Raw genomic sequence first — 25,703 nt, 5'->3', positions numbered from 1 at the left:
GAGCTTGGATGCTTGGTTGTTTTGTTTTGTTGTTTTCTCCTAGCTAATGAACGTGCTTTGTAATCCACGTTTCACAATTACCCCTTGTGGATGCAATCTCTTTTAAATTATTATCCATTATGAACCTGTGAAAAGAGTTAAGTAGTATGTGTGTATGTCAAAACTGAAGTTACTGCTGTGGTTACGTTTGCGCTAGTATGATTCACTAGTGTAGTTTAGCAGTCACAATGAAAATATAGTAGCCCTCATCTAGCAACCAGTGTCATCTTAGGCTTTAAAAAACCCTAATCTGATGACAGAGTTCAGTTTCAAATTCACTGGGCCAGCATTAAAATTTACAGCTTTATTCTTTCTTACAAAACTTATTTGGGTGAAGGAGTTTTGTGCCTGAGTGCACAACTGTAAGAACTATGTGACAGTAAGTCTAGTTTGCAGTGGTTCAGAATTCACTGAACTGCAAGGGCAGTATGATTTGGAGGGAAGGAGGACGTTTTCATAGCTTTGTTTGTAAGGTTTGTGGTTTGGGGGGCATTGTGGTTTGGGAAGCTGTGTATTTTTTTTTTTGGTTTTGTTTTTTCCAAATATGGCCCTGGGCCATATTCCTCTGAAGGAATTGATGATACATACCCTGCTACAGATTTGCTTTTTGTTTAGCTAGAGAAATAACACTCTTCAGGAAGACTGAGGTCCATTCTACACTTGGGAATTTGTTGTCACTGTTTCCAAAATAAAAGATTACAAGTCAGTTAGACCAATTTAGCAGAGAGGGTGTTTTCACCTTGCACTGTTGGAAAAGGTGTGTCTCACTGCGTTTGCATTGCCTTACTGGTAACAAAACAGAAAGAGGGAGTGCTTGAGTGAGAAATCAATGTTTTTCTGTTTTCTGCTGGTTGTAACTGTATTGTAGTCCTGTGAGAGGTCCGGCTCCACAGGAGAATTACTTTCAGTGAACAACTGGTGACCCGGTTTGATTTTCTTTCTTTAAAGCACCTGGAAGACTCCAGTGAGAATTGGAGTGTGATAAGTTAACAGCGAAAGGGAGTTGTTGTTTCCATCCCATGGATCCCTTGGGTGCTCCTTCCCAGTTTGTGGATATTGACACTCTGCCAGGCTGGACTGATGCCTATGAGGCCAAGCAGCTGGACTCTCACCAAAATCCTGTTGGAAAGGCTCAAGTTGATGTTAGATCACCTTTTCCATACAGGAAAGACATCAATGAAAAAATAATCTTATGGTAAGTTCCATGTGGCCCTGGTGTGTCTGTCATCACTTTTTCATTTACTGCAGGATCTGATTGCCTCATATAATGATCGCTGCTGTAGAATAAAGCCTTGAAATCCTCTCTTCTAGAATCAAACATTACAGATCTGGGAAGAAAATAATCTTTTTGTTCTCTATAAATTTGCAAGTCTGAGATTTTGCTCCACCACAGGTTATAAATTGCTTGCTCATAAGCAGTCCTTGGTGCAACGGTCTGGAGCTGTACTTCCTACTGTGATGCTGTATGTTTAATATCAAAACCTAGTTGGGCACTTTGATATGAGGTTTTTAATTTTTTTAAAATATACTTGCTGTCTACTAGCTTTTTTCTGTATTCTGCTTTCACTTTTCTGGTTTAAATCAGTATTTCTTTCTTTCATGTGGTTTGGGCACTTCCTCTTCCCTTCCCCCCCATTCTGTGCTTTGTCTCCATGAATCTGTTGATAAAGTGCAGTGTGCTGAGGTGAACTACTTACTCCATCCGTTTTTATTTACTGTAACTCAGATTCGTGAACCTACTGTCTAGAAGAATAACTCTTTATTAATCAATGTGAAGAGAAAAGGATTTCTCAGGGACACAGATTCAGAGAACCTCTTTCTGGGTAATACATGCGGGAAATGGGACTGTTCATGGATTTCCTGAACCTGATTAAATAAAAGAAGAGAGGAGTAAAAGGTTAAATATCTCTTATGACTTGAGCTTGGGTGTAATAAATGTGTGCAATTTCAACTATTATTTGAATCTCTCCCTGTGCGTGGGAATCTTTATTTCCCTTCCTATGCTCTTTGATCCCCAAATCCCTAATGACTGCTACTGTGACAAAAAGCAGGTCAGTTCTGCTACTCCTCTGTCTCTTACGCATCTCTGCCTTGTTTATCTTCTGCATGTCTGATCCTTAAACACCAGAATGAACATGATCAAATTGTGGGTTCACAATTTGGGAACAAAAGCAAAGAAAACTTGTCCAGCTGCAGCATCACTCTAGTGGTCTGAGGAAGAGCAGCAGCAGTAAGGTGCCCTGGATGGTGTGTAAGCAACCCAAAAGAAGTACATTGAAAAAATTGTTGACGATTTGAAAGTAATGTAGCACAAGGATTGTCCTCTTGCCTTGAAAGAAAATATGTGGGTTTTTAGAAGGTATTACACTCCATCAGTTTAACAAGCTGCTTTGCATGTTTGCTGTCTGAATTGCCCTACGTACAACTAGAACAACTGCCTTTTCTACGTGCATCCCTAAGCTACTGCTGAGGCTGGGAGTTTTTAAGGGGCTGACAGTTTGCGTGCAGTCTGTCTTCATCAGGTAGAGGCAAAGGATGATTCGGCATATCAGGGTGTGCTATGTTGTGTGGGCACTGGAGTGGAGCTAAAGCTTTTCCTGTAACTTGGCATTTCCTTGCTTGTCAGCACTTATTTGAGAATATCCTGCTTAATCATGCATTTAGCCTGCGATAAACTGTTTCCTCAGGAAAGGAGATGTCGCGTTACTGAACTGCACGGCCATTGTAAATACCAGTAATGAGTCTCTCACCGATAAGAATCCAGTATCTGAAAGTATATTCATGCATGCTGGGCCTGACCTGAAGGATGAACTCCAGAAGCTCAAAGGTAAGCGGCCAGAGACATTTTTATCTTATTGAAAACTACTATTTTTGCATAGTACAAAGCATCAGGATTGGGGCATAAACTAAAAAGGTACAGCTTAGCCCTCCCCCCCAACAGCTGGTGTTAATTGTGAAAAAAAAAGGAGGAAATACACACTAATTAGTCTCTTTTTGCTGTTCACATTCCAGATAATTGAAAATCTGTGGCAGATATTTGAGTTGATGAGCCCTTACTTTGTGATACAATAATTCCCATTGTTATCTGAAGCCATTTTGAGCAGTTAGCTTATCAGACCTTTTGCTCAAGGGACCACTCTTGTACATCTTCAGATTTTGCTTTTATCCTGTTCAGTGTGTTTACACAGTGAAGATGGGAATTGAAGTTCACCATTGCAAAAATTAAGTGGATTCTATTATACACTTTGTGTATCCTCTTTCAGGATATTAAAATACACACAGTCTTTCAGGAAACTATAAAAATAATAGATGAATTGATAAAACACTGCATGTCTAAATAAAGTCCTTGTGCCTGCTTAAATTGATTGATTCACTTGTCTCTTGTGAACAACAAGTTACTTTATTGGAAAGTTACAAGACCAGCCCTAATGCAAGGCTGTTCTGGAAATGGATGAGGTTTGCCTAGATTCTTTATTAACAGAGTTTATGGCTGACAATCAGATTTAAAAATGCACGGCTTTTTTTTCATCTAACAGGCACAGGGAATAAGGGAGGAACAAATAGTTTATAGTTATCCAAGGTCATAGAGGAGTCTAATAATGTTCACAGGTAAAAATTCACATTTATAGTTATGGTACTGAGCTGAATTTTGAGACCAACCAGTCCCTGTGTAGTACTGCTCACTCTGTTGGGTAACAGCTCAGTCTCCATATGTAGTAACAAAATGGATAGAAGAGCCATAATATTTTTAAGCTGAACTCTCTGTAGCTTAAACTACAAATGAATAGACATCCTCTGTTCTTACAAAATTATGCTTTGCTAATTCAACTTGCCTTTTGTGAATAATCTGGAAGTAAAACAGGAGGAACAGTAGCCATTTAATAGCAGAGTGAAAATTCAGTGTGTCCTGTGGGTGGAAATGACTGTTAAAATCCACCAGGTGCTATAGAATATTTAGTAGTCTGCTATGTACTCCAGAATCCAAGTAAAATTGGGTTTCTCATGAGGTGGGAAGAGAGGGACAACATTTCAAGGATCCTCAAAGTTTGAGATCTGTCAGCTCTGTAGGGAGTTGTTCGTCTTAGCTTCTTAAATTTCCTTTTACCATGCTGAATTATGTGTAGTTTTGCATCCTCCACCCCAGTGAAGACACTGATGTCTTCTCACTGTAATGCATTCTGCATTCTGTTCACAACTCCCTGTACATGGCAGTGTTCTTTTAACCTTGTGCCAAGAGCTTTTTGGAAATTGGTTCTTCTGTGACACCCTACCGACATGTCGTGTGGGGGAGGAAGGAGAGGCTGGGTTACAGCTTCAGCTTTTGAGCACCCTAAATGTATTTGTCATGGTAATAGCAGTGGATGGAGAGTCTTAGTTAATAAATTAGTTTACTCCTTTTTGCCCTCTTTCCCCATTTAGCCTTGAAATTGTTTTCATGGGAGAATGTTTGTGCTGAAGAAGTAAAAATGTATGGTCTGTGCTCTAAAGCTGTAAAATGGGTGCATCTTCAGTTAGGTCTCTCCTGCTTTATTCCTACTGCTTGGTATATATTCACATTTCATAGATTCCAAGAAAAATCGTGATCTTAAAGCATGTGACGTGCTGGCCCTTCAAAGGCCTGGTCTTTCTTTAAGGCTCAGCTACCTTATGTGTTCCTGGGAGCAGTGTTAGTTTTGATTAATGCAGAAATACTATAGCCTAGGGTAGGCTTGCAGATGAAGTACTATTGATTGCTTGGCTATCAACACATACTTGTTGCAGTCTAATGAAGACCTTCTGTAACAGCAATGCACAGTAGTCTTCCAACTTCAGTAATGCTTTTTCTCTGCCACACACATTTTGTAGAGGATTCAGAGTCTCCATTTTAAACTTGGAAAAAGCTATTCTAATGTCTAAAACTTCATCGGATAAAAAATAAGATTTTGACTTTGTTCCCAGTTTTGCCACAGACTTTGACTTGTGCAGCTCATTTCCCCTGTATCTTAAAATAAGAATAATACTTACCGCTCATTTTAGTTCTTTTAAGCTTTATAGAGATCTCCAGGCAGAAGGCATTGGGAAGTATGAAGTGTTATCTTCAATAAGTGTAGAGATTACTGATGCCATATCTGGCTGTCCAGAAGTGGAGTGGACTAGACTTCACTAGGTGAAGAAGGGGAGTTCTAGCAGACTCTTCTTCCAGGTGCTGAAGGAAAAACAGACTTCAAACACAGTATCTGTTTCCAGAGTATGTAACTGGAGGGTGCTGTGAATGGAACAATTAAATGTATTGCTTGAATTTCCTTGCCTTGGGATGAGACATCTAGTCTGTCAAGAAAGTATGATCTCCATGAGAATCATATGTCTGCCTTGTGGACAGGAAAAACTTGCAAAACAAAGCAAGATACCTCATTCTGGGAGTATAAATGGAACAAATGTTTGATCTATTCATTTTGAATAGCTTTGCCAGCAACTGGTTTGTTTAAGGAGACTTGTAATAATTTTATCCAAAAAGCAGTCTCCCCAAACCAAGTTGTTAAATTCAGAAGGGCTTTTTATTGCTGGCTGTATAGTATATTTGTACATCAGTTCTCTGCACATTATTAAATCATTTCTTCTCTGGTTTGTCCTTATATGCATAGTTTTAAAATGAAGAGGAATGAGCACAGTTCTCTCCTCCTCAGCCTGCCTAGATGATGCTAAGCAGCTGGTATGAGATAGGGTGCTATCCTTAATATTTGATATCTTAAGCACTGACTTATATATGAAGTGAAGTTGTCTGACTTCAGGAAGTCAGGGGCTCGAATACTTCTGGCTTTCTTACCGTGACATGGACATTTACGTTTGTGTTTTATTTTTTCTCAGGTTGCAGGACAGGCGAGGCTAAACTCACCAAAGGGTTTAATTTGGCTGCACGTTTCATCATTCACACAGTGGGACCCAAGTACAAGAGCCGGTATCGCACCGCGGCCGAGAGTTCTCTGTACAGCTGTTACCGCAACGTCTTGCAGCTCGCAAAGTAAGCACACCACAAGTTGCACAAGGGTTGGCCATCTGTGCTACATCTGTTCTAGAAACTCGGGTCTGCACAAAGGCCAAATGTCTGTGCATACTTTCCTGTGTAAACCGGTTTTGGTTAAGGACATGAAAACATTAGTGACTTCATTGTATGCTTGGTGCCTTTTGTTATCTATGCTGTGGTGTAGATAAAATGTGAGGAGAGATCTGAGCTGGTTAAAGTCCTGAAACAGTGTAGCTAGAGCTATGCAGCATTCAGTTACTCAAAGGAGAAACAGCATTAATGATTGCATTGGATTCTGTGCAGCAAAAAGCTTTAAATGAGCTCGCTCGAGCAACAACTTCATGTGTGTCTGCAGCCATGTGGATAAACCCACAGGCAGATCTGACTGCTCTATCAGTTCATAAATTTGACCTCTCTGCCTTCATACGAAAGAAACCTAAAATTCTAAGTCAAGGTGTAAGGTTACTTGTAAATCTACAGTTGCTGCAGCTGGGTTTGTAGTTTTTTCCTCTTTCATCAGTGGTATTTTCTACTTCCTCTTAACTAACAGGTTTGGGGTTTTTTCTATTTCTCTGTGTTTTTTCCTGTATTCTGTTCTTCTCCTGTGACAACTGTTGTAATGGCAGCAGTCAGAAAATATACCTGAGCAACGGCAGTGTCGGAAAATATACTTAACAATGTCATACAGTTGGGAAGATCAATACTTCCAGGGCTGGACTGTGCATTACGGTGCAATAGTAACTGTTTCATAATCAAGATCACAGCTAAAGTTTCTAGCATGTACCAGTTTTGTTCTGCCTCAGAAGTAACAAGCAAAGTCAGGCACAGATTGAAACACATTGAAAACAGTTTTAAAATTCTGATAGTTCTGCATACAGAATGCCTTTCAGTCAATCTATTTTCTAGAGTTACTTTGGATGTTTGTGAAATTGTCTACAAACTGAGCTTGCTCAAAGTTCTCTGATGACAGTTGTTGACAGCTCTGCTTTACTCTTCTGAAAATTTGGCTCAGTGCTGGAAGCATCCCACTGATTTTAAAGTATGCATCACTTCATTCTGATGATTTTCTAATCATAGGTAGGATTGAGTAAGCCACATCCAGACCTATAACAAAACAAGTGATAGGTCAGGTGAGGGAACAAAGGAGTGTTTGCAATACAGAGCACCTTCTTTTCCCTTCCTTCTCCTCACTGTCAGTCCTATACAGGAAGGAAAGTAATTTGGAAAGGATTACAGGGAGCTTGAGGGAAGAATTTAATTTAGGATACAAGAAACTGCAAGAACAGTGTAGCTGAGGTAGGAGGAGAAACCTGAGAACAAGCACCAGAGGAAACTGTGTGCAATAATTAATGGTTCTCTCCTTCTCTGCTTAATGGTGGTATGTATACATCTTGCCAGGGGAGAATCCTGCAAAAACCTGAAAGAGAATTACTGCTGCATAGAGCCAGGGAAACTTTATTGGTGTTACCTACTGTGCTGACAGACATTTGTTCACACCTGACCATCTATTCATTTGTGTCTCTTTTTCTGTATTTCAGGGAACAGGCAATGTGCTCTGTAGGATTTTGTGTCATTAACTCTCTGAAAAGATGCTACCCCTTGGAGGATGCAACCCACATAGCACTGCGTAAGTTTATTGGGAAGAAACATAAACTGTAAAAGTATTCAGCAGGTCACTTACCTCTGACAGATTGCTGTTGATATGGGGAAACCTCTTTTTAGGGGTCTGTAGTTGTTAGAGGCTGTAAAAAGGCCTTCTGTGGTTGATCAGGAAATGGAAGCTAAAAACAAGTGAACCTTTCTCTGTTGGGAGGTCATCAGTAAGGATCCACGAGTATCTGTGCTGGAACTTGCAGGCTTCAATGTATTAATTAATAACCTTGAAAAGGTGCTGAACAGTGAGGCGAGAGAGTTTGCTGGTAATAGAAAATTGTTCAGAATAGCAAAGATGAGGCCTCACTGTTGAATAGCTATAAACAGACCTCAAGCAACAGTGAATTTGATCTGCTGTTGGAGTGTCATCAGCATATCCAACTGTAAACTGATATTCTTTCCCCACTGACCTACTCCTACGCGCTTCTGCCTTCACATGCAAAACGATGGGCTAACCTTAGGGAGCAAAACACTGAGATTATGAGAGTTCCATGGAAACAAGGGCTCACAGGAGTTCAAAACAGCAAGCTGAGTAAGACACAACAAAATTAAGAATGTTATGCAATAAATCTGTGCTTTGTTCACTCTTTAAAGATGAACATTCAAAAAGAATATGCTAGAGAGAGAAGTTGAGGAGGTAAACAAGAATAGGAAAAGGCAAGAAATAGCAAAGTAAGCTAAAGTCTCTTTCTGAGTGGAATATACTGAACTTGAAGGGAGTGTGGGAGATGTCTATAAATTCATAAGTGGCATGGAAATGGTGAATAGGAATCAGCTGTTCACTGTCTCCCAATGTAAGAACCACCAAACAAATCCAGTATGAATTGGGTTCAGAGCAAACAAGGGGAAATGGTTCTTCTGCTTTAGCTATTTGTTTTATGGAACTTCTTACTAAAAATCATTGTGAAAAGTTTTCAAACTGCCCTGTGTTCAAGAGAAAACTCTATTAAAGAAAAAAAATGAAGACTACTGAAAAGAAATCAGAAAATTTCCTAGGCTGAAGAAAATCAGACAGTAATGTTATACTCACCTGGTTCTTACTTTTCCCTTGTCTCTTTTTCATTTCTGTTGGCCTGCTTCCGTCTGCTTTTCCCCAGCCAGTACCTGGAGCTTCCTGCAGGGTGGTACTGCATGATAGGAAAGTTGTTGCAGATGGAAGGAGTGGGTTTTCCTCTTGCTGTGCAAGCTGACTGGAGAAATCTCTCTTACCCTCTGTGTAGCAGAGATGCTGGTGCTGGAGAAACAGATTAGTCCGTTGTTTTCTCCACTGTCTGCCTGTTGATTGAGACATCTGAAAAGATCTGCTGACATGCATTCAAAACTGTTTGCTGGGGAACTGCGCAACTGCATTTGTTATGTAAAGTAATGTTGCAGATCAACCCAATTATACGTGAATTTCTGTTCAGGAAGTATTTGAAAATAGCTCTTTTTTTCCTTCTGTCTCTTGAACTCCCACTAGGGTATTTTGTGTAGAGTAACTTCTTTCATTGCTGTCTTCTGTTTTCTCTGTAGGACTATGTGCTACTTGATAAAATACTGCTAAATCAACCAATTTGTTTGGACACTTTCTCTCATGATTTACAAATATAATTTTTTGTATGCCTCTCTGGCCTAGCTAGCTCCAGAGACTTTGTGTTGCTGATCCTATCTCAGACCACCTTCTGCTGTAGCCTGCTTATATTGCTTGCCTGATAACTTAGGGCACAGTGGCTTGTTCTAGGGTCATAGCAATTTGCACAGGACTCTCTAAGGGAAGGATTTGTCTTGATTTTTCAGGGCCGTAGAATCACATTTCACAGTCTGAGGAATGCCTAGTAAGTTAAAATCAAAGAGAGACTTTTTCTCTATTTGTGTCTATCACTAAAGGGAGTGAGTGGAAGTGGAACTTCCAATATGGCCTATAGCTCATTTGGTGTGTTAAACTACCATTTAATCCCCTCTTGCCTACAGCCTGGAACAAGTTTGTATGAGTACTGATGGCTCTCTCCTCTTCCCTCTGAGTCCTTCACTTGTAGTTTTGTGTGTAGATTTCTCCTCCTGTTTCACTAACTACATTTAATCTTCCTTGCAGGCACAGTTAGAAGGTTTCTGGAGATTCATGGAGAGACTCTGGAGAAGGTGGTGTTTGCTGTTTCTGAGCTTGAAGAGGTACCTCCTTGGTGTTCATTCCACCAAAATTCATGCACATGTTTGATCTTTTCTGCAGCAGTGTTAACTCCTGCATCGTAAAGCTGGATTTGGATTTCCACCTCAGATCTCATAGACTTTTGGTCTTACAGGCATCCTTCTGTCCCCTACTAGCACAGCCTCTTTTCCAGTAGTGTTTATGCTCTTAGCAGTCACTGTGGACATGTTCAGAACCTTCTTGCTTCTGGCTTCCATGTTTCTGAGTCATGGACAGGAACCAGTACTAGTACTGATATCTGTTAGCCAGAAAGGAAGTTCCTCATACAAAATTTCCTCCTTACACAAACGTGTGCTTTAAGAGGGCCAGTTTAGCTTGCCTACAGATCACCTACAAATATCTTAAACACTGCTTGCTGACTTGTTGAAATAGCAAACTTGACATTTAATGATCTGTGTTCTGAGAGATGTTGGCAGTTTGACTATTGAGCTCTCTTGTACATTGGACTTGCTAATGGCAGTTCCTGGGCAGAACACCCACACTGTGTTCAGGCTGCCTGCTGCGAAGGCAGACGCTGTTTAACTGAAGAACAAGGATGCGTGATAGGCCCTTCACGCATTTTTCTTGTTTGTAGGCCACTTACCAGAAGTTGCTGCCTCTGTATTTTCCAAGATCGCTGGAAGAAGAGATACAATCCTTACCTTACCTCCCTGCAGATATTGGCAATGCGGAAGGGGAGCCTGTAGTACCAGAGCGGCAGATCAGGATTACGGAAAAGCCGGGTGTTCCGGATGGTGAGTTCTTAACTGAACTTTGGAATAAGTATCTCGGTGTGAAAATCAGTGGGGAAAAAAAGAAAAAGAAGCAGAGAGATGTTTTCCTACCTCAGCTCGCCTAAGGCAGGTTTTAATGATTCCAGTTGTCAAGCTGCCTCGTTGGCTTCATGGGTTCCACAGTAGTAACTTCTGCTTTCTGCCGTGTTATGTAGAGTGGTGTGGTTAGAGGATGCAGTAGAGCTGTTCTGTCTTTCTCGTGGGGAGAGGTGGGATAGTTCATTCCCTTTGGTAAATTTTCTTCCAAAGTGATTAGAACCTTTGAAGGTTTTTTGCAGAGTCTCATGCAGCCCCTAACTGAAAAAGGCATTATAGTTAATGGTCTGTCTTGTATACTAGCAAAGTGTTGCTTATATGTTACCAAATGTTGTTTCAAATCATATCATTCTATTGATGTGCATCAAACCAGTAGATATGCAGTGAAAACTAGCCAAAACTCCCTAAAAGGTAGAAGAACTAGATCAACCCAGAGATCAGAGTTGGGAAATGGGTATCAAAGCTTGGTGAAAGTCTTTTTAAAGAGGTTGCCTAGGTGTCAGGATTGAGGTGAGATATGTATAGCAAAGCAATTTAATATATAAATGGACATAGCAGGCACACTCTGCCTTATTTATTAAGCAGTGATGTGAAAGTTTTACACTTCTTCAAGCAAAACCTTAAATCATCAAAAGCAGACAACTTAGAATGAATGTCAAAGATTTTCTGCTTTTGCATAGCCTGTTGGGTTAAGGCTGAATATGCAGTGAGGATACAGACAATTTAATTTTCCTGTTCACAGTTTGATACCTACTGTACCTATTCCTGCTGATCAGACTCCAATCTTTTTTTTTTTCCCTGTCCAACCTGCTGGTTAGAGTGATATTTGCAGCTGATCAGTGTGAGGTATTCAAACACTAGCTAATACTTCATGAAATTACTATGTTTGCATATGTAGAAGTGAATTTGTTTAGTGGAATCCTGCACTCTTGTCCTAGTATAGCCTGTCACACTAAAACTGGGAAACACAGTTCCCATCCAGATTGCCCAGAGAGGTAGTGCTAGAAGCCTTAGCAATATTCCTTGCTGACAAGTGAGCCTGTGCTCTTATATTTCATCACACAGTCATGTTGTAAACAATACTATCAAAATGTCTAAACTCAGATTACCACCAGCTCTACAGCATTTGCTCAAGAAGTGTCAATGATATAAAAAAAAAACTAGCCCTTTCTACAGTGCAGCTTCTAAATTGAATAAAGCTGCAGCATCTGTGTCTCTGCATACTTATTTTTCCCTGTGTGACAAGTATGAGAACTGCAAAGCCCAAGTCACTCTCTCCAGACCTTGTTTTTCGGGAGAGTTAACCATTACCCCTTGTTACAAGCTGATGACTAGAACTTCCCAGTTAGTTTTCAGGCAAACCAACATTTTAAGGGAGTCTAGTTATCAATCATATGCTCTAATCTGTCAGTGGTACTGGTGAGGTATCAGAGCCACATCATGGTATGCTGTGGTTTTTGTGTTAGTCTGTAGCATGATGACTGTGTTGGCTCACTGAGACATATAATAATTCATCAGCAGCATTGCTGTCCTGTACGCTGCTCGAACGTTTTACACTGCCTTTGTTTCTACTGCAGATGCTTCAGATGAAGAGGGTCTGGAGGCAGATTTGTCTTTCATTGGTTCCCATGCTTTTGCCCGCATGGAGGGAGATGTTGATAAACAGAGACGCCTCATCCTTCAGGGACAGTTGTCAGAGGCAGCACTGCAAAAACAGCATCAGAGGAAGTGAGAATTTGCTTCTCCGTGTGAATATTTTGTGTTAGTTAGCTGTTCAGAGGACCAACTCTTATGATGACTTTATCTGTAAAGCCTAATCTTCCAGCAAGTAAATACCGATAAAGCCTGGTGTCACCCTGGATTGATGTGGTAGCCTCTTTGGCCTGAAGGGAGAAGGGAAGGGGCAGTACAAGGAAAAGGGAAGCTCGTGATGAACCCAGGAGCATACCTGGTGCATCCAGCCAGCTACCTTATCCATTTGCCACAAGATGTCACTGTTTTGTCACCGCTTTTTGTAGTGGGGTCACCTGTTTCAATACTGCTCATTCCTGAGGCTCTGGGCAGATAGCAAAACAGTTTTATTTTATTTATCAAATGGTATTCACCTTCCCGCTGTGGTAACCCTAATGTGCATAATCACTTCTTTAGAAACGAATTCCACGCTGGAGACCTCTTGAGGCATGGTGTTTGGCTTGTTTTGTCAGCTGAGGCACACCACTCAAAGGGAGAAAAAAAATCCATATTTGACACTGGTTGCTGTGTTGTTGTGTTTGACTTCTAGACTTTTTAAAGACATTTTCTTTTTTTTTCTGTCTTTTAAACACTGACATATTTAAATGGAAAAACCTCTGAGATCTTTTCAGCCCAAATGCAATGCCACTATTCTTACTAGTAGAGGTGTATTTGTTGCCCTAGTGAAAATCACTAGGTATGTAAATAAGGCACTCAATTTTATCTTTTTAACACTTCCTTCTTTAACAACTTGATAGTTGCTCCATAGGTTGGAAAACCGATTACAGAGAGGGCTCAGTCAGAAAAAACTTGGTTTGTTGTTCCTGTCCTATATATTTTTTCAGGATTCTAATGCTAGTCCAAAGGGGGATGAGATCTGACCAGATGTTTTTAACTTTCTAGTTATAATCGCTGGCTGTGTCAGGCAAGAGCTGAAGACCTCTCTGACATTGCTTCTCTCAAAGCCTTGTACCAGACAGGTAAGTTCAGGGTACTGATGACTGAGGTATACCATCTTAAAGTGAAAATACAAAATACAGTATTTTCTTTGGTCTTGCATATACAGTGGGTCATGCTATTAAGATAGAAGGCTGGCCAAGAACTAGGCAGCACCTCTGCAGTAAAGCAGTAGTTCTGTCTTGATTGGTGTGAAAGACTGTGTGGTAAACTTCTAAACTGCTCTGCTTTAACACTCTGAGGCTACATGCATGTCCTGAATTACTGTAGGTTTAAATGTAAATCAGTACTATTAGATTAAGCCAGTGCATAAGGTGCTCTGTGTGAGATAGTTCTTATTTTGGTCTGAATTACCTATACCCTTTTGTTACAAAGAAATGAACGTTGCTTTCAGATGGTTAGTGTAGAGTGTAGGCAGTTACTAAAGCAACTTTTAATACAGCTCTCCTGAACAAAATTACTTGCTTTATTTCCCTCAGATCAGGTATGTGTTGCTCTCCTCTGTATGCCTCTCCTAGTACTGGTGGCCCAGTACCATGGGAAGCACATTTTGCAACCTTGAGTTCAGTAGATGGGGAGATTAGGGAGAGATTCAACAACCCGGTGGAGGGTTCAGTGAAAGAAAACAGCTGCAAGGTCTTTGCAGCCTGGGAAGCGGAGGTGGGGAACCTAACTCTTCAGTCCACTTTAGATCTTTAGTTAGCATCATATTTGGACACAAAATTTGCCATAGACTCAATGGCTTATTGCTGCTTTGCACAAGGATGGGAAGAAACAGGCAAGTAGTCAGGTGTCAAAAACATAGCTGTGTTTCTGCAGAGAAAGTCTGTTCAATGCTTTGGCTGATATCTTTGGCCTCCTGAAAATCCAGATGCTTACCTTGATCTTTGTGCAAATACAAAGGCTGTGTGATACCTTCTGCTCAGTAACTGCAAATTTAAGTTCTTTTGTTTGCCTTAAACAAGGCTGTGTGGGCTGCAGGAGGACCATAAGGTGTGCTCTGGGAATTAGTGCATTGGATTTCAGAACTTGGTTTCTTGGAAGAAATTTGCTTCAGTGGTAGAACTCCAAGTGAAGTTTGTTTTTTTTAAATAAAAAACATGTTATTACTTGATATTTAGGTAAATGTGGAGTATACAGGCAACATAAAATTGCAGTCCTTAAAACTTAACTTTTCAGATGTGATGCATGCTCTTTTGGATCAGAATAAGTACTGGTATAGTGAGAGCAGTAACTCTAAGCATATTTCTTCTGTTGGAAACCAGGTGCATTGCAAAAATTCTGAGCTGTGGCTGGTTCTCCCTGGTTTGAAAGGGACCAACTCCACAACTTGGCATGACTGAGAGAAGTTGAGACATATTTTTCTTTCTTTTGTAGGTGTAGATAACTGTGGCCGCACAGTGATGGTGGTGGTTGGAAGGAATATCCCTGTAACATTGATAGACATGGAAAAGGTAAGGCTTTGTAAAACCAGAGTTGTGTAGGTTGCATGTGAAATGTTCAGAATATAAGAGGCTAAGAATAGTTCAGTGTTAATACTAGAAACATTATCTGTAGAAAACTAAAAAGATATTAAATAGAAATTTATTTTATAGGCAGATAAAAGTATGTATTCCCTTACAAAGCTACATGTTCTTTGGGATGACACTTTTCAATTAAATACTGGTCTGTTAGTAGAAAAAATAGGGCTGATATGGACTCCTTTTTCTTCTCAAGAAGGAAGGGACTTGCCCTGCTTCTGTAACTGTGAAGACATGAAGAGTGAAATGTAATGAGTCAAATTAGTTTTTCATGGAAACGGCAAGAATTTATCTCCATCTGTGAGGTCAGATAGGCAAAAAAGACATCCAAGTTGCTACAGTCAAGTTGAAGACTTGGAATGTTGGCCCTGCTTTTGTAGCTGAAACATAATGCCATCCAGCCTCATGATTCCTGATTTCCAGATGAATTAAAGGAAGCAAATTAAGATGTAATGCAACTGTGAAAGGGTTCTTTGCAAATATAAATTTCATTTCTTTCTGTCTTAGGCTCTCCTATATTTCATCCATGTCATGGATCATATTGCAGTGAAGGAATATGTCCTGGTGTACTTCCATACGCTCACAAATGATTACAATCAACTAGACTCTAATTTCTTGAAGAAACTCTATGATGTTGTTGATGCCAAGTAAGTGTCAATAGGAGAAGAACACATTCTGGTCTTCCACTGTGCTATGCAAATATTTGTCATTCCCTGTATGTGGTTTCCCGTTTATTTGTGACAGAGTTTTGCTGGGACAAAGACCTAAATGACTTACAAAGGCAAGAAAAAGGAAGATTGTTTTCTTTCCTTCTCCAAGCCATCTGTTAAACCAGAAGTTCTGTCCTCTGCAGTCTCCCTTTTGGAGCTGTTAGGGAGGTACACTGGTTGTATTGTCTGTCAGTATCCAAAGCTGGAGCATTTGGAGCCTGGCTTTGTTGAAGTATGTTGCTAGTTTTAAGGGAAGAGGCCTGGGTAACACTGGCATCATAATTTGTCCTTAACTTCCTTTCACTGTCCACTTGAAAGACTGCAGGCTGTGATGTCTTTGAAAAATAACCATTCTGCTTTGCTGCTTTTTTTTTTCCTCTTCTTTTACCTTTACATTTACTTTTTGGTATCTGTCCTTACATTAAATCTAACTTTTTAAAATTACATCACAGGCACTTATGCAAAATTATCTGTTTTGACAGTTGGGTTGTGTAGGTGAACTCAATTAGAAGTCACTTTTAAATAATTTTTTCTCTCTCTAATCCAGGTACAAGAGGAATTTGAAGGCACTATATTTTGTCCACCCAACATTTCGTTCGAAGGTGAGAGAAATAGTACAAAAGAAAAGTACATTTTGTGTGTTGGTGGAGTAGCATTTAAGCCTGTAGTATGAGGAATGTGGAGGTATATACATACAGAAGACTTCCAAATGAGGCAGTATCTTCTGGATCCACAGTCAGAACTTGAAATTCATCCTCACCTTTGATCTAGCTGTAGTCTTCCAGCCTTTGTGATAAGCTGAACCCCAGTGGGGTGCAAGCTGTCTGTGCCCTGTTTTGTCAGTCCTCTTAACAGAGAGAGGTGGAAGTTTTGGGTCCTCTTTCTTTCAGAAAGATTTTGTCCTTGTTACTGCTGTGTGGTTGGCAGGGTGACAAACCATGACCAAAAACTCTGGAAATTTTTTGTGTAGTTCATGTTCTGGGTGTTTCACCTTTTCTTTCCCCACAAGAGGTATCACATGTGTGCTACAGATCACTTAAGAGCTGCCCTGGTGAGGGCAGAGGGCAGTGTGTCAAGCAGCAGTGAGATTAGTCTGGATTAGAACATGTAGTGTAGCAAAGAAAGATGGGAAGAATGCCTTTGATGGAGTGCAGAAAAATCCTGTTAAGCCTTCAGGAGATGAAAAACTGAACTCGTCATGCAGTAAGATCTGTGTGGGGCAACAGAACGTGGAGCTGGCTCCCGTCTGTACTTCATACCCACAACTCATATTGCAGCAGTATGAGTACTTCAGATGAACTGTCAGCAGCAGCCCTTTCTAAAATTTTTGTTTGTCCTATTAGAACAGTTAGAAATGTGATCCTCCATATTCACTTCAGATTAACCTCTGTGTTTATTCTGCTTTTTGCTGACATTGATTAAATTCAAGAAAATTATATGCCTGGAAAAAAACATCTGTTTGCGCATGTTCAGCAGGAATTTCTTTGACTGCTAAATTTCTAGAGAGTCCTTTCTTTGCGTGTGCACAGCTGGGACACCATGAGACTTGGAGCTTCCTTGTTTTTATGTAGTTAAGGCTGAGGCTTCCCAACAGCGTACCTTCCAGTTTCAGTTAGGATATTAATTATTCCCACAGGGTACAGATCTGAGGTCTTGCATGCTAGAATTAGAGCTTCCAGCTCTGATGCTCCTGAAAATGTAGGAGCTGGCACAGAACATTACTAAGGTCACAAAGTTGAGTGGAAAAGCTGAAGCTAGGAAGCACTAATACATTAGATTCTCAGCAGCATTTCATCCCCCTCCTCTCTTCCCATACATTTCTGGTTGGTTGAGAAACGTTTTTTTCGTGTCTATTGCCATCTTGTCTGTCCCTTTGGAAACTGCAGTGGGACTTGACAGATCTGTGGGGGAAGCAGATGGTGGTGGGAACCAGGGAGGGTGAGAGACACAGAGTTCTCTAACTTGCTGGAAATAGTATTGGTTTGTATCCTATTCTGGCAGCACAGCTGGAGGCAAAAGAGAATGTGTATCCATGTCTTTGTGCCAATATTTTTTCCATCTGAAGGCAAGTGGGATTGCTGCTGACTGTTGCATGGACTATCAGTTTATGAAACATGATGGGGAATAAGCAGCAGAAAGTGTGGGGAAGAAGGTGGCTGCTAAGAGGGAATGATTTTTCTCTCTCCTTTTTTGGCAATTTCAGGGCTCTTGTCCCCATGGAAGATTGCTAGCTCAAAAGCTTCAAATTTCTTCAAAAATGTTTGGCAGGTTCATCTTCCTATTTGGAGCACTGACTTCCTCCCCTAGCAGTAGTGGAAAATACCCCATGCCTCAAATGCAGAAGGAAGGCTTGTGCGTTCATGTGACTTCCCAAACCCTTCACCCTTGTACATAGATCTCATTCTTAAATCTCTGATATAAACTTTTATTCAGAACATCAGGACATGAAAAATGAAAGAAAACTTCAACAGATGTCTAGATTTTTAACTTTGACTGCTCTGGTATAACTTATTCTGCTTTTAGTGTATTAACAGGGATTTGGTATAATTTAAATTTTCATGTCCAGTTACCAATAAGGAAATAGCTGCTCTTGTATTACTGTTTCTGTAACCTGTGATTATGAAGAATGGAGGTAATAGAAAAATTCTCTGGAGATGTTTCTCCCTCCTTCCCTTCTTTCTCTATAACTGGGTAGGATGTGTCAAACTGCAGTAGATTGTATACTGATAGGGAGGAGGGGTGGGGAAAACCACTTTTCCCAATAGCAATTTTTGTGATGGCTGCAAAAATATTCCCCGTTAGGCTTTTATGCATTAAATATCCATAGCAATTATGTTTAATGATTGTCATTCATAACACACCTTGAAAGGCATGCTACTTTAGTACAAGATTGAGAAGGTATTTTTCATTCATTAAACTGTCATCTAGTGTCACTCATAAGAGATCTTATTAGAAAAATATAGTGAATAATAGATGCCAGTAATAATCTGTCTCCCTGCTTTCTGCTAACATAAATATCTAATTCTGCCCTTAAAATAGAGAACTGATCTCAATGTTCTGACCTGTTCTTTACCTCCTTTTCACTTTTTCATTATCCTTTTCTCATTAAAATATGCTGTTTTGAGGGAGGCAGCAGAGTTATTCCAAGACAGTTTTGTGGGACTGACTTTTTCTTTAAATGTTCTATTCAGGCAGATAATTTTTATTGACCTAATGTTTTGGTTTATTTTAAACTCTTGCTTTCCCTCAAGGCTTTTTTTGTGGTTTTGCTTCTTTCTGTTAACGTACTGCACTCAAAGTAAAACTATCCAACAGAGTGGCAGAATGGTCAAGGTTGTAAGGGAGGTCCCTTGCTCCAGCCCCCTCTGCTCAGTATGGGTCAGCAAGAGCTGGGTGCCTAGGACCACATGAGTAGTCCCTAATAGGAGCATTTGTAACTTATAGAGCAGTTTTTTCTTCCCCTTCATTCTGCCAGGAAAAGACAAGATAAAAAATAAACAAGAAGTAATACGATGCTTTTGGAGAAGGTAGGTTGAAACAATAAAGTTCGTGCAGTCAATCTAAACAGGAATATTTAATAAGTTGTAGAAGTATCAGTGGTGTCTTAGTGGTCTTCGCAAAACAAAAATTCCATATCCTATTTATATCTGAAAGATAGAGAGGTGTGAATACTTAAAGTAAAATCTTGTAGAATAAGTTGGTAGACTTATTCTCGTAGAGGTAAATTGATAAGACTTTGATAAAAAAGGTGATAAAACAAAAGGACACATTCACTCAGCCAATCCAAAGAAGAAAGGAGATTTCAATAGAACATTTGAACAGCTGAACAGCTCTCTCTCCCTCTCATTGGCTTTCTGTGAAAACTTGAATGTAAAGGGTTGAAAATGCTTCTGACAGAGTCAAAAAGCTGGCTAAACTGGAAGTGAAAACGTGCCACTATACTGATGGGTTTTTGAAGTCAAATAGCAGAATAGCTGTCACTCTTGAACAGTAGAAAGGAACCTTAAACTGGCAGCTGGGCAGAAAACACTAGCTTGAAAGCTCACAATACGGTGCTTACTAGCAGTCAGCGGTGTGTACTTCCTGACCTAGTTATGTTATTGGGATGATATTAGTGTTTCAAGTTTAACTCAAACCTGTTTAACAATGGAGTGTTATTTTGATCTTGAAGGTTTTGAAACACCACCGTGTTAACTTGTTTTTGTTGGGATTTATTTTCAGGTTTCAGCATGGTTTTTCACAACCTTTACAGTCTCAGGGCTAAAGGACAAAATCCACTATGTGGAAAGCCTTCAGCAGTTATTCGCAGCCATACCCCCGGAACAGATCGATCTCCCCCCTTTTGTCCTCGAGTATGATGCCAGGGTAAGTGATTGCATGTGGCCAGCATGAGTGCAGCTCTTGTGCTCTCCCATTCTGCTCTGTGAGAGCCTTCAAAGCACTGACTTCCACATTCTAAGAATGGGGAGAAGACAGGGGGAAGGTTCCTGGAGAGTCTAATTGTTCTTCTGTGAGTAATGATTCTCTTAATTTTTCGTCTACATCAGCCCAAGCAGGGGCCTTGGCTAAGAAGCAGGATACTTTCCCATTAAAGCAGTCTCCTATGTGCATAAGAGGCAAAGTTCCTTTCCTCAGCCCAGGACTGTAACATAACACACTAAGAGTCTGTGGATAAGATAATATTCGTGTTACATACCTGCCATATACCTTACACTGACTGGAAAAAAGAATTAGTATCTGTGTTTCATCTTCTCTGTCCCACATATTAACAAGCATGCAGGAAAAGGGAAAAAAACCAAAACACCTGGGAAAAATGGAACCATAGAAGAATGCCCTGCCTTTGTGTCAACCCCTCCACCTCTTTCCCTCTCAACCTTAGGTCTCTGACCAAATGATGGAATGAATATGGTTTGCATTGGCAAAATCATTCCAAAGAGGGTGTGATATAACTACAAAGCAATAGCTAGACCTGTGTGTGTGCATTAGCAGCTTTGTCTTGAGTTATTGGCTATGCCAGCATTCATGGCTCCCTTGTTTCACAGCTTTGGTTTCATGGCAAAAGTTCAATTTGTGCTTTTTGCTCAAAACAGAGGCAAAACTGAGGCCTATTTCTGCCTGTTTACCAGCACAGTCCTCTACTGGGTGAATTGTGGCAGTCACTATCTTATGAAAGACACATAAGTACCTAATTATTTCTGCTTCTTTGTCGCCATTATTGCACCAAAGTGTATTGGAGAAGACTTTTGTTCAATTACTTGTTCTGTTCTCATTGCAGGAAAATGGGCCTTACTACTCTTCTTATCCTCCATCCCCTGACTTGTGATCTGCAGTCCTGTGATGCTGCCAGTTTCCCATGGATCCAATGACCTGATGCCTGCCAAAACCTGTGCATTTGCCCATGTACAGAATTCAGAGAGAGGGTTTTCCTTCCCCAGCTCTGGTATTTTTTTACTGATGAGATATTTTCAACACTCAAGCAATCAGAGAACTTTATGCCACTGTGAACTGTACAACTATTTCAAATATATTTATCCAATGGAAAAGCTGATTTAAAGATCACTAGAGGCATTTTTTGTTTGGTTGGTTGTTGTTGTTGTTTTTTGAACCTGTTACATTATTTTTCTGAACAGACTTCCTCTTTTCTGGGAAACCCATTCAAAGCATTCGATCGTGTTTTTAACTATGACTATTTTCCAGCTCTGTTTGTAATACCCATTTCTGACTGGTCTGTACAAATATTGTGTAGTACCAGCCTGACACATCACTCATCATATGATCTGTGTTTCACATCTGATTACTTTTGCTTTCTGTTAGTACTGATTACTTTAGTCTTGACCCAACGAAACTATCTGGAATTGGGAATGCCATGTCTGCAGGCTGAACAAAATACTACAGCCAAGCCAAGATTACTCCAAGACTTAGTACCATAACTGCTAGGTGAGCTATGAGCCTTGAAAAAGTCCCTGTCAGTTTTCATTGGATGATGTGACATGTCAGGATGCCACTACCCTCCCAGTAAGAATAAAACTGAAAAGCATTTGTGGTTTCTTTTCTCTAGCTATAGCCGTTTATGTTCTCCTTTGACATGGCCAGGTGTGTTTGTATGGTAAGTGAATGCCATCTGCCTAAACTATGTATGGAGAGGAGGGGGAAATGGAGGCTCCAACCCAAACCTCTGGTGGCAGAGGTTGTTTATTAGAGGTATCACTGTCCCTTTATTTGCTGTTACACTGACACTCGCTGATTTGTGATGGACGTGATACATGCAAGAGAGCTTAGCCACAGGTTACTTGACTTGGAGGTGAAAAGTGTTTCAGCCTGCCCATGGAAAGCTAAAAGAGAAGGCTCCCTTGTAAAACATAATTGGAGTGGGTGTCCCAAGTACAGAAGGATGGAATCCCTGGTAGAACGAGTCACAACACTACTGAATATGAAAATGATGGTATGATTTTCATGATTTGATTCTGGCTGCTTTCCTGCCCCGACTGGCATCTGCTACTCACTCTTTACCAAAATTCAGTTTTCCTTGTTCTGCCAATTCTGCAATAACTACCTTGTTTAACCATAAGCAAAAGTCATTGTGAGACATCTTAGGAGGTGTAGTTATTTATGCCCATTGAGTTGGTTGGAAATGATACCCCTCTCCTGTTTAAAGGTACTGTAAATTGTTGGGATAAACAGGAAAAAAATCCTCTCTTGGTCACCTAATTGCATGTCATGATTTCTGTTTGCAGTCAGAGGTTTTCTGAAGTTTCGTCAGTTCGAAGTGCAGTGAAAGACGGACCGTACTGACTTGCCTTTATTTCCTACCTCGGCCTCCTGGCTTAACACTGCATTTATACTCCACAGATCCTCAGCATATTGATGTGTCAGTTATAGATATAGGTAATCACTTAGCTGGGGTTTAACAGTCATGCATATACAACACATAAAAAGCAAGTGGGTTTGCTTTTTAATTCTCCCTCAGGGTCCTTACGTGATTCCTTTATCAGATCCAAGGTGCTGCTAAAAGCTGGAAACTCTAGCACAATGGAAAACCACCTTTAGTGTTAATACTTGGGAGTGTTGCACCGTATGGTCAGTTCACATGTGATTGATTCAGCACTTTTCTGGTGGTTTTTGAGAAGGAAATAGCAGCAGTTTATACAGAGCAGCTACCACATGTCCCTCCCGCCTCTTTTCACCTAGCTGTTTACAGCTGCCCTTGTCTAGTGACTTTTATAGCCAGCACTGAATTTTCCATGCTTCTCTAACGATGTGTATAGCTTTCCACCCCCGTTAACCATCTGGTGTTTTTCACACCCGTGGCATTTTCAGTGGGGCTGCTGCAGAATAGCCAGTGTGCGCTTAAGAGGCTGATTAAAGGTAATTCAGAGCTTATTGTGGAAACCGAACTCTCAGCTTGACAGTTTTTAGATGGTTTCTGTCCCTTTAGCTCACAGGTGGCTCACGGTCATAAAACCTAAACTGTTCTTGTTAGGACTCAGTCTGCACGTTTTTCAAGCCCTCATCCAGTCATTTTAAGAAATTACTTGGCTCAGTGAAGTGTGAATGTGCCTCCAGAGCATTTGCAAAGCAAAAAGGAGATCTTGGCACTGTGCATCTTATTGTGTATATTTTTCCTGTGAAAAACTTTGCTTGAAATCTCATTTCTTACCCAAGTCACACAAATCTCAGTGGCAAGACAAACCTGCATTGTGCTGCAAAGATCTTGCATTTTCCAGTGAGTCTGGAGTTGTGGCAATTTACCAATTTCATTTTTTTAATGGAGACATTTAAAAACGTAATGTGATGGTGAAAAAAACAAAATCTTTGAAATGCTCAGGATATTCATTTCTGTTAAAATGTTTACTTGTTTAATTCTAATATGCAAAACAAAAATTGCATTAAACCAGCTGAGCTGCATTTGGTTTAGGCAGAGATAAACACTGGCTTGCCCTAGTTAAGGGTGGACACAATGCCTCTTGAAGAGGCCAGGGAGGCTGTCTGTGTATGTCATAATGCATTTTACCACCTCTACCCAGTGCAGTCACTGCAGGATTGAAAGTTTTGTTGAAGGGTTTATGGCCTTGCTTAAAGCTATTTCACACCATCTGGAGGCTCAAAAGGGGAGTCTCCTTAGAGAATTGTATTAGTCTCATTATGAGTATCATTATTACCCTCAGCATCACACAGGGCGTTACAGTGGTAGAGTGACGGCGTTGTTGTCAGTGAAACCCAGGTGCGGTGCTGGGGCACTCATTAGCCACACCTCTTCTGACAGATCCTGTGTTCTCTTGGTGACACTGCCATTAGATAGAGTCTGACCATGGACAGGTGACTCACAGTATCTGGGCTTACCTGTTGGCATTTGGCCAAGCTGAGTTTGTAGCAATTGCCAAGGCAGTGAAAGGTAAAGTATCTGGTGGCGGCTGCTCCTGTGCTGTGTTGTGCTGGTTTCTTAACTGAACACTGTTGGGAGTAGGAAGTGGCAAAAAGTTGTGGGCAAAGTCGGAATGTCTAGACACTGTTGGGCCACTGTGAATTTATAGAATCGTAGAATGGTTTGGTTGGAAGGGACCTTGAAGATCATCTAGTTCCAACACCCCTGCCCTGGGCAGGGACACCTTTCAACACCCCATCCAGCCTTGTCTTGAACACTTACAGAGATGGGGCAGCTTCTCTGGGCAACCTGTTCTAGTGCCTTCTTTGCTGTGTGTACACTTGAAGCTGAGCTGTTCTTTTCCTGTTGTCTCCTGCTCACAAAATCCTAGGATGAAAACAGAGCTGCTGAGTTTCTCTGGCATCTTCTCTTCCCCAGTGGTCGCTTAAACCCCTGTTTTTCCTATCTCATAGGCCTGTATTGCCTCAACATTGCACTGGAGGCCTTCTCCCCAGTCTGTCCCTGAGCACTTCTGTGGCTGCAGTGCTGCAAAGGATTAGCATCCTGCTGCTGAGACCAGACACTCCATGTGAAATTAATTTAGATGGTTCTATTCAGCAAGCTGATACCAGCCCTTCTCCTTTGTCAAACTGAAAAACAAGAGGAAAAGGAGTTATCCCCTTTCCCTGGCCTCTCTGGGGTGAATGTCCTGTTACATCTGTGACCAAGCAACCAAATGAATAGTCCCAATCTGAAACTTGTTTGCACCTCAAAGTGTATTACAGGAATTCCTGACTATGTTGATTCTGGCTAAATAGGAACTGATCCCAGTGACTTCTGTTAGCAAGTGCAGTCTTGGGAGAGTAAGTGAATTGTTTCAGCTGTATTTGAGGAAGAAAGTAAGAAGAAAATTACCTGTAACAACTCAATTTGTGATCCTCCAGTGCCAAGGAGGACTAACACCAATACATAGCCTGTACTCCAAAGGCAACTGGCCCACTGGATTATCTTCAGTCTCCCATGGGAAAAATAATAATACCTGAGTTAGAAGGATGAACAACTTAGCACAGAGACAAGCAACATCCAGAGTCCAGTCTCTGCATTAGGCTGAGGATGTGGATGAGCTAAAGCAGCTCTGAGCCCTACTGGAGCAGGTGAAGACAAGCAAACTTGCTGCAAGGTGCTGTTTCATTCTGAAGTGGAATGAGAGAAAGATGTTCTACGCCTCAGTATTGAGATACAGAGCCCTCTTAGCTCATATGCTTAATACTAAAGTGTGTGGGGAGGGTGTTGCTCCTCTGGTCCCAGAGTTGATGGAGCTCTCTCCTCCAGGAGAAGGTGGGAAAGGGCTGTGTAAAGGTTAAGGACTGCAGGGACTAAAATGCTGCAGCCCCAGGCCCTCTGCAGCCTGGCCTCTCCCTCTTTGAATACCAGAAACTACTTGACTCTACAATCCCCCTAAAATATTTTAAATGGCAAAACCATTCACATCATGTATAACTGAAAGAAAGCCAAGATTCCTAATGCAATTTTAACATAGCTATGGAGGAGGTGGCTTTGCTTGGAAGGACATTATGTACAAAAACGAGGGGAAGGGGATTGTATCAGATGATCCACAGCAGCCTGTGTGCCAGCACAGCATCTGCTTTTAATCGGCTAATCAAATCCTGTTTGAAGCCTTTCTCAGCTGTGCTTCCCTTGAAAACCAGATTCCTCATCCAGATGTGGCAGGACTG

The 25,703-nt window shown here is 40.8% G+C and overlaps 1 protein-coding gene across 2 annotated transcripts; it reads left to right on the top strand.

The window, feature by feature from the left end:
* The first annotated feature begins 970 nt into the window (after nt 1-970).
* On the top strand, nt 971-21,662 carry GDAP2 (ganglioside induced differentiation associated protein 2). 2 transcript variants are annotated; one of them, XM_018074713.2, is made up of 14 exons: nt 1,157-1,234; nt 1,766-1,936; nt 2,727-2,866; nt 5,884-6,037; nt 7,579-7,667; nt 9,765-9,841; nt 10,453-10,612; nt 12,265-12,415; nt 13,322-13,398; nt 14,753-14,829; nt 15,403-15,542; nt 16,153-16,207; nt 19,827-19,970; nt 20,881-21,662. In XM_018074713.2, the coding sequence occupies exons 3-14, from the start codon at nt 2,821-2,823 to the stop codon at nt 20,926-20,928; spliced, it is 1,218 nt and encodes a 405-aa protein (XP_017930202.1). In that variant the 5' UTR covers nt 1,157-1,234; nt 1,766-1,936; nt 2,727-2,820; the 3' UTR covers nt 20,929-21,662. The 2 variants fall into 2 exon arrangements, with proteins under 2 accessions (XP_029816556.1, XP_017930202.1); XM_029960696.1 differs by lacking the exon at nt 1,766-1,936 and having other exon boundaries at nt 971-1,234.
* Nucleotides 21,663-25,703: the final 4,041 nt, after the last annotated feature.

The sequence above is a fragment of the Manacus vitellinus genome, unplaced genomic scaffold, assembly GCF_001715985.3.
Source record: "Manacus vitellinus isolate BGI_N305 unplaced genomic scaffold, ASM171598v3 scaffold_28_pilon, whole genome shotgun sequence".
NCBI classification, from domain to species: domain Eukaryota; kingdom Metazoa; phylum Chordata; class Aves; order Passeriformes; family Pipridae; genus Manacus; species Manacus vitellinus.
The sequence above is the reverse complement of the archived record's forward strand: the minus strand, read 5'-3'. Positions and strand labels throughout refer to the sequence as shown.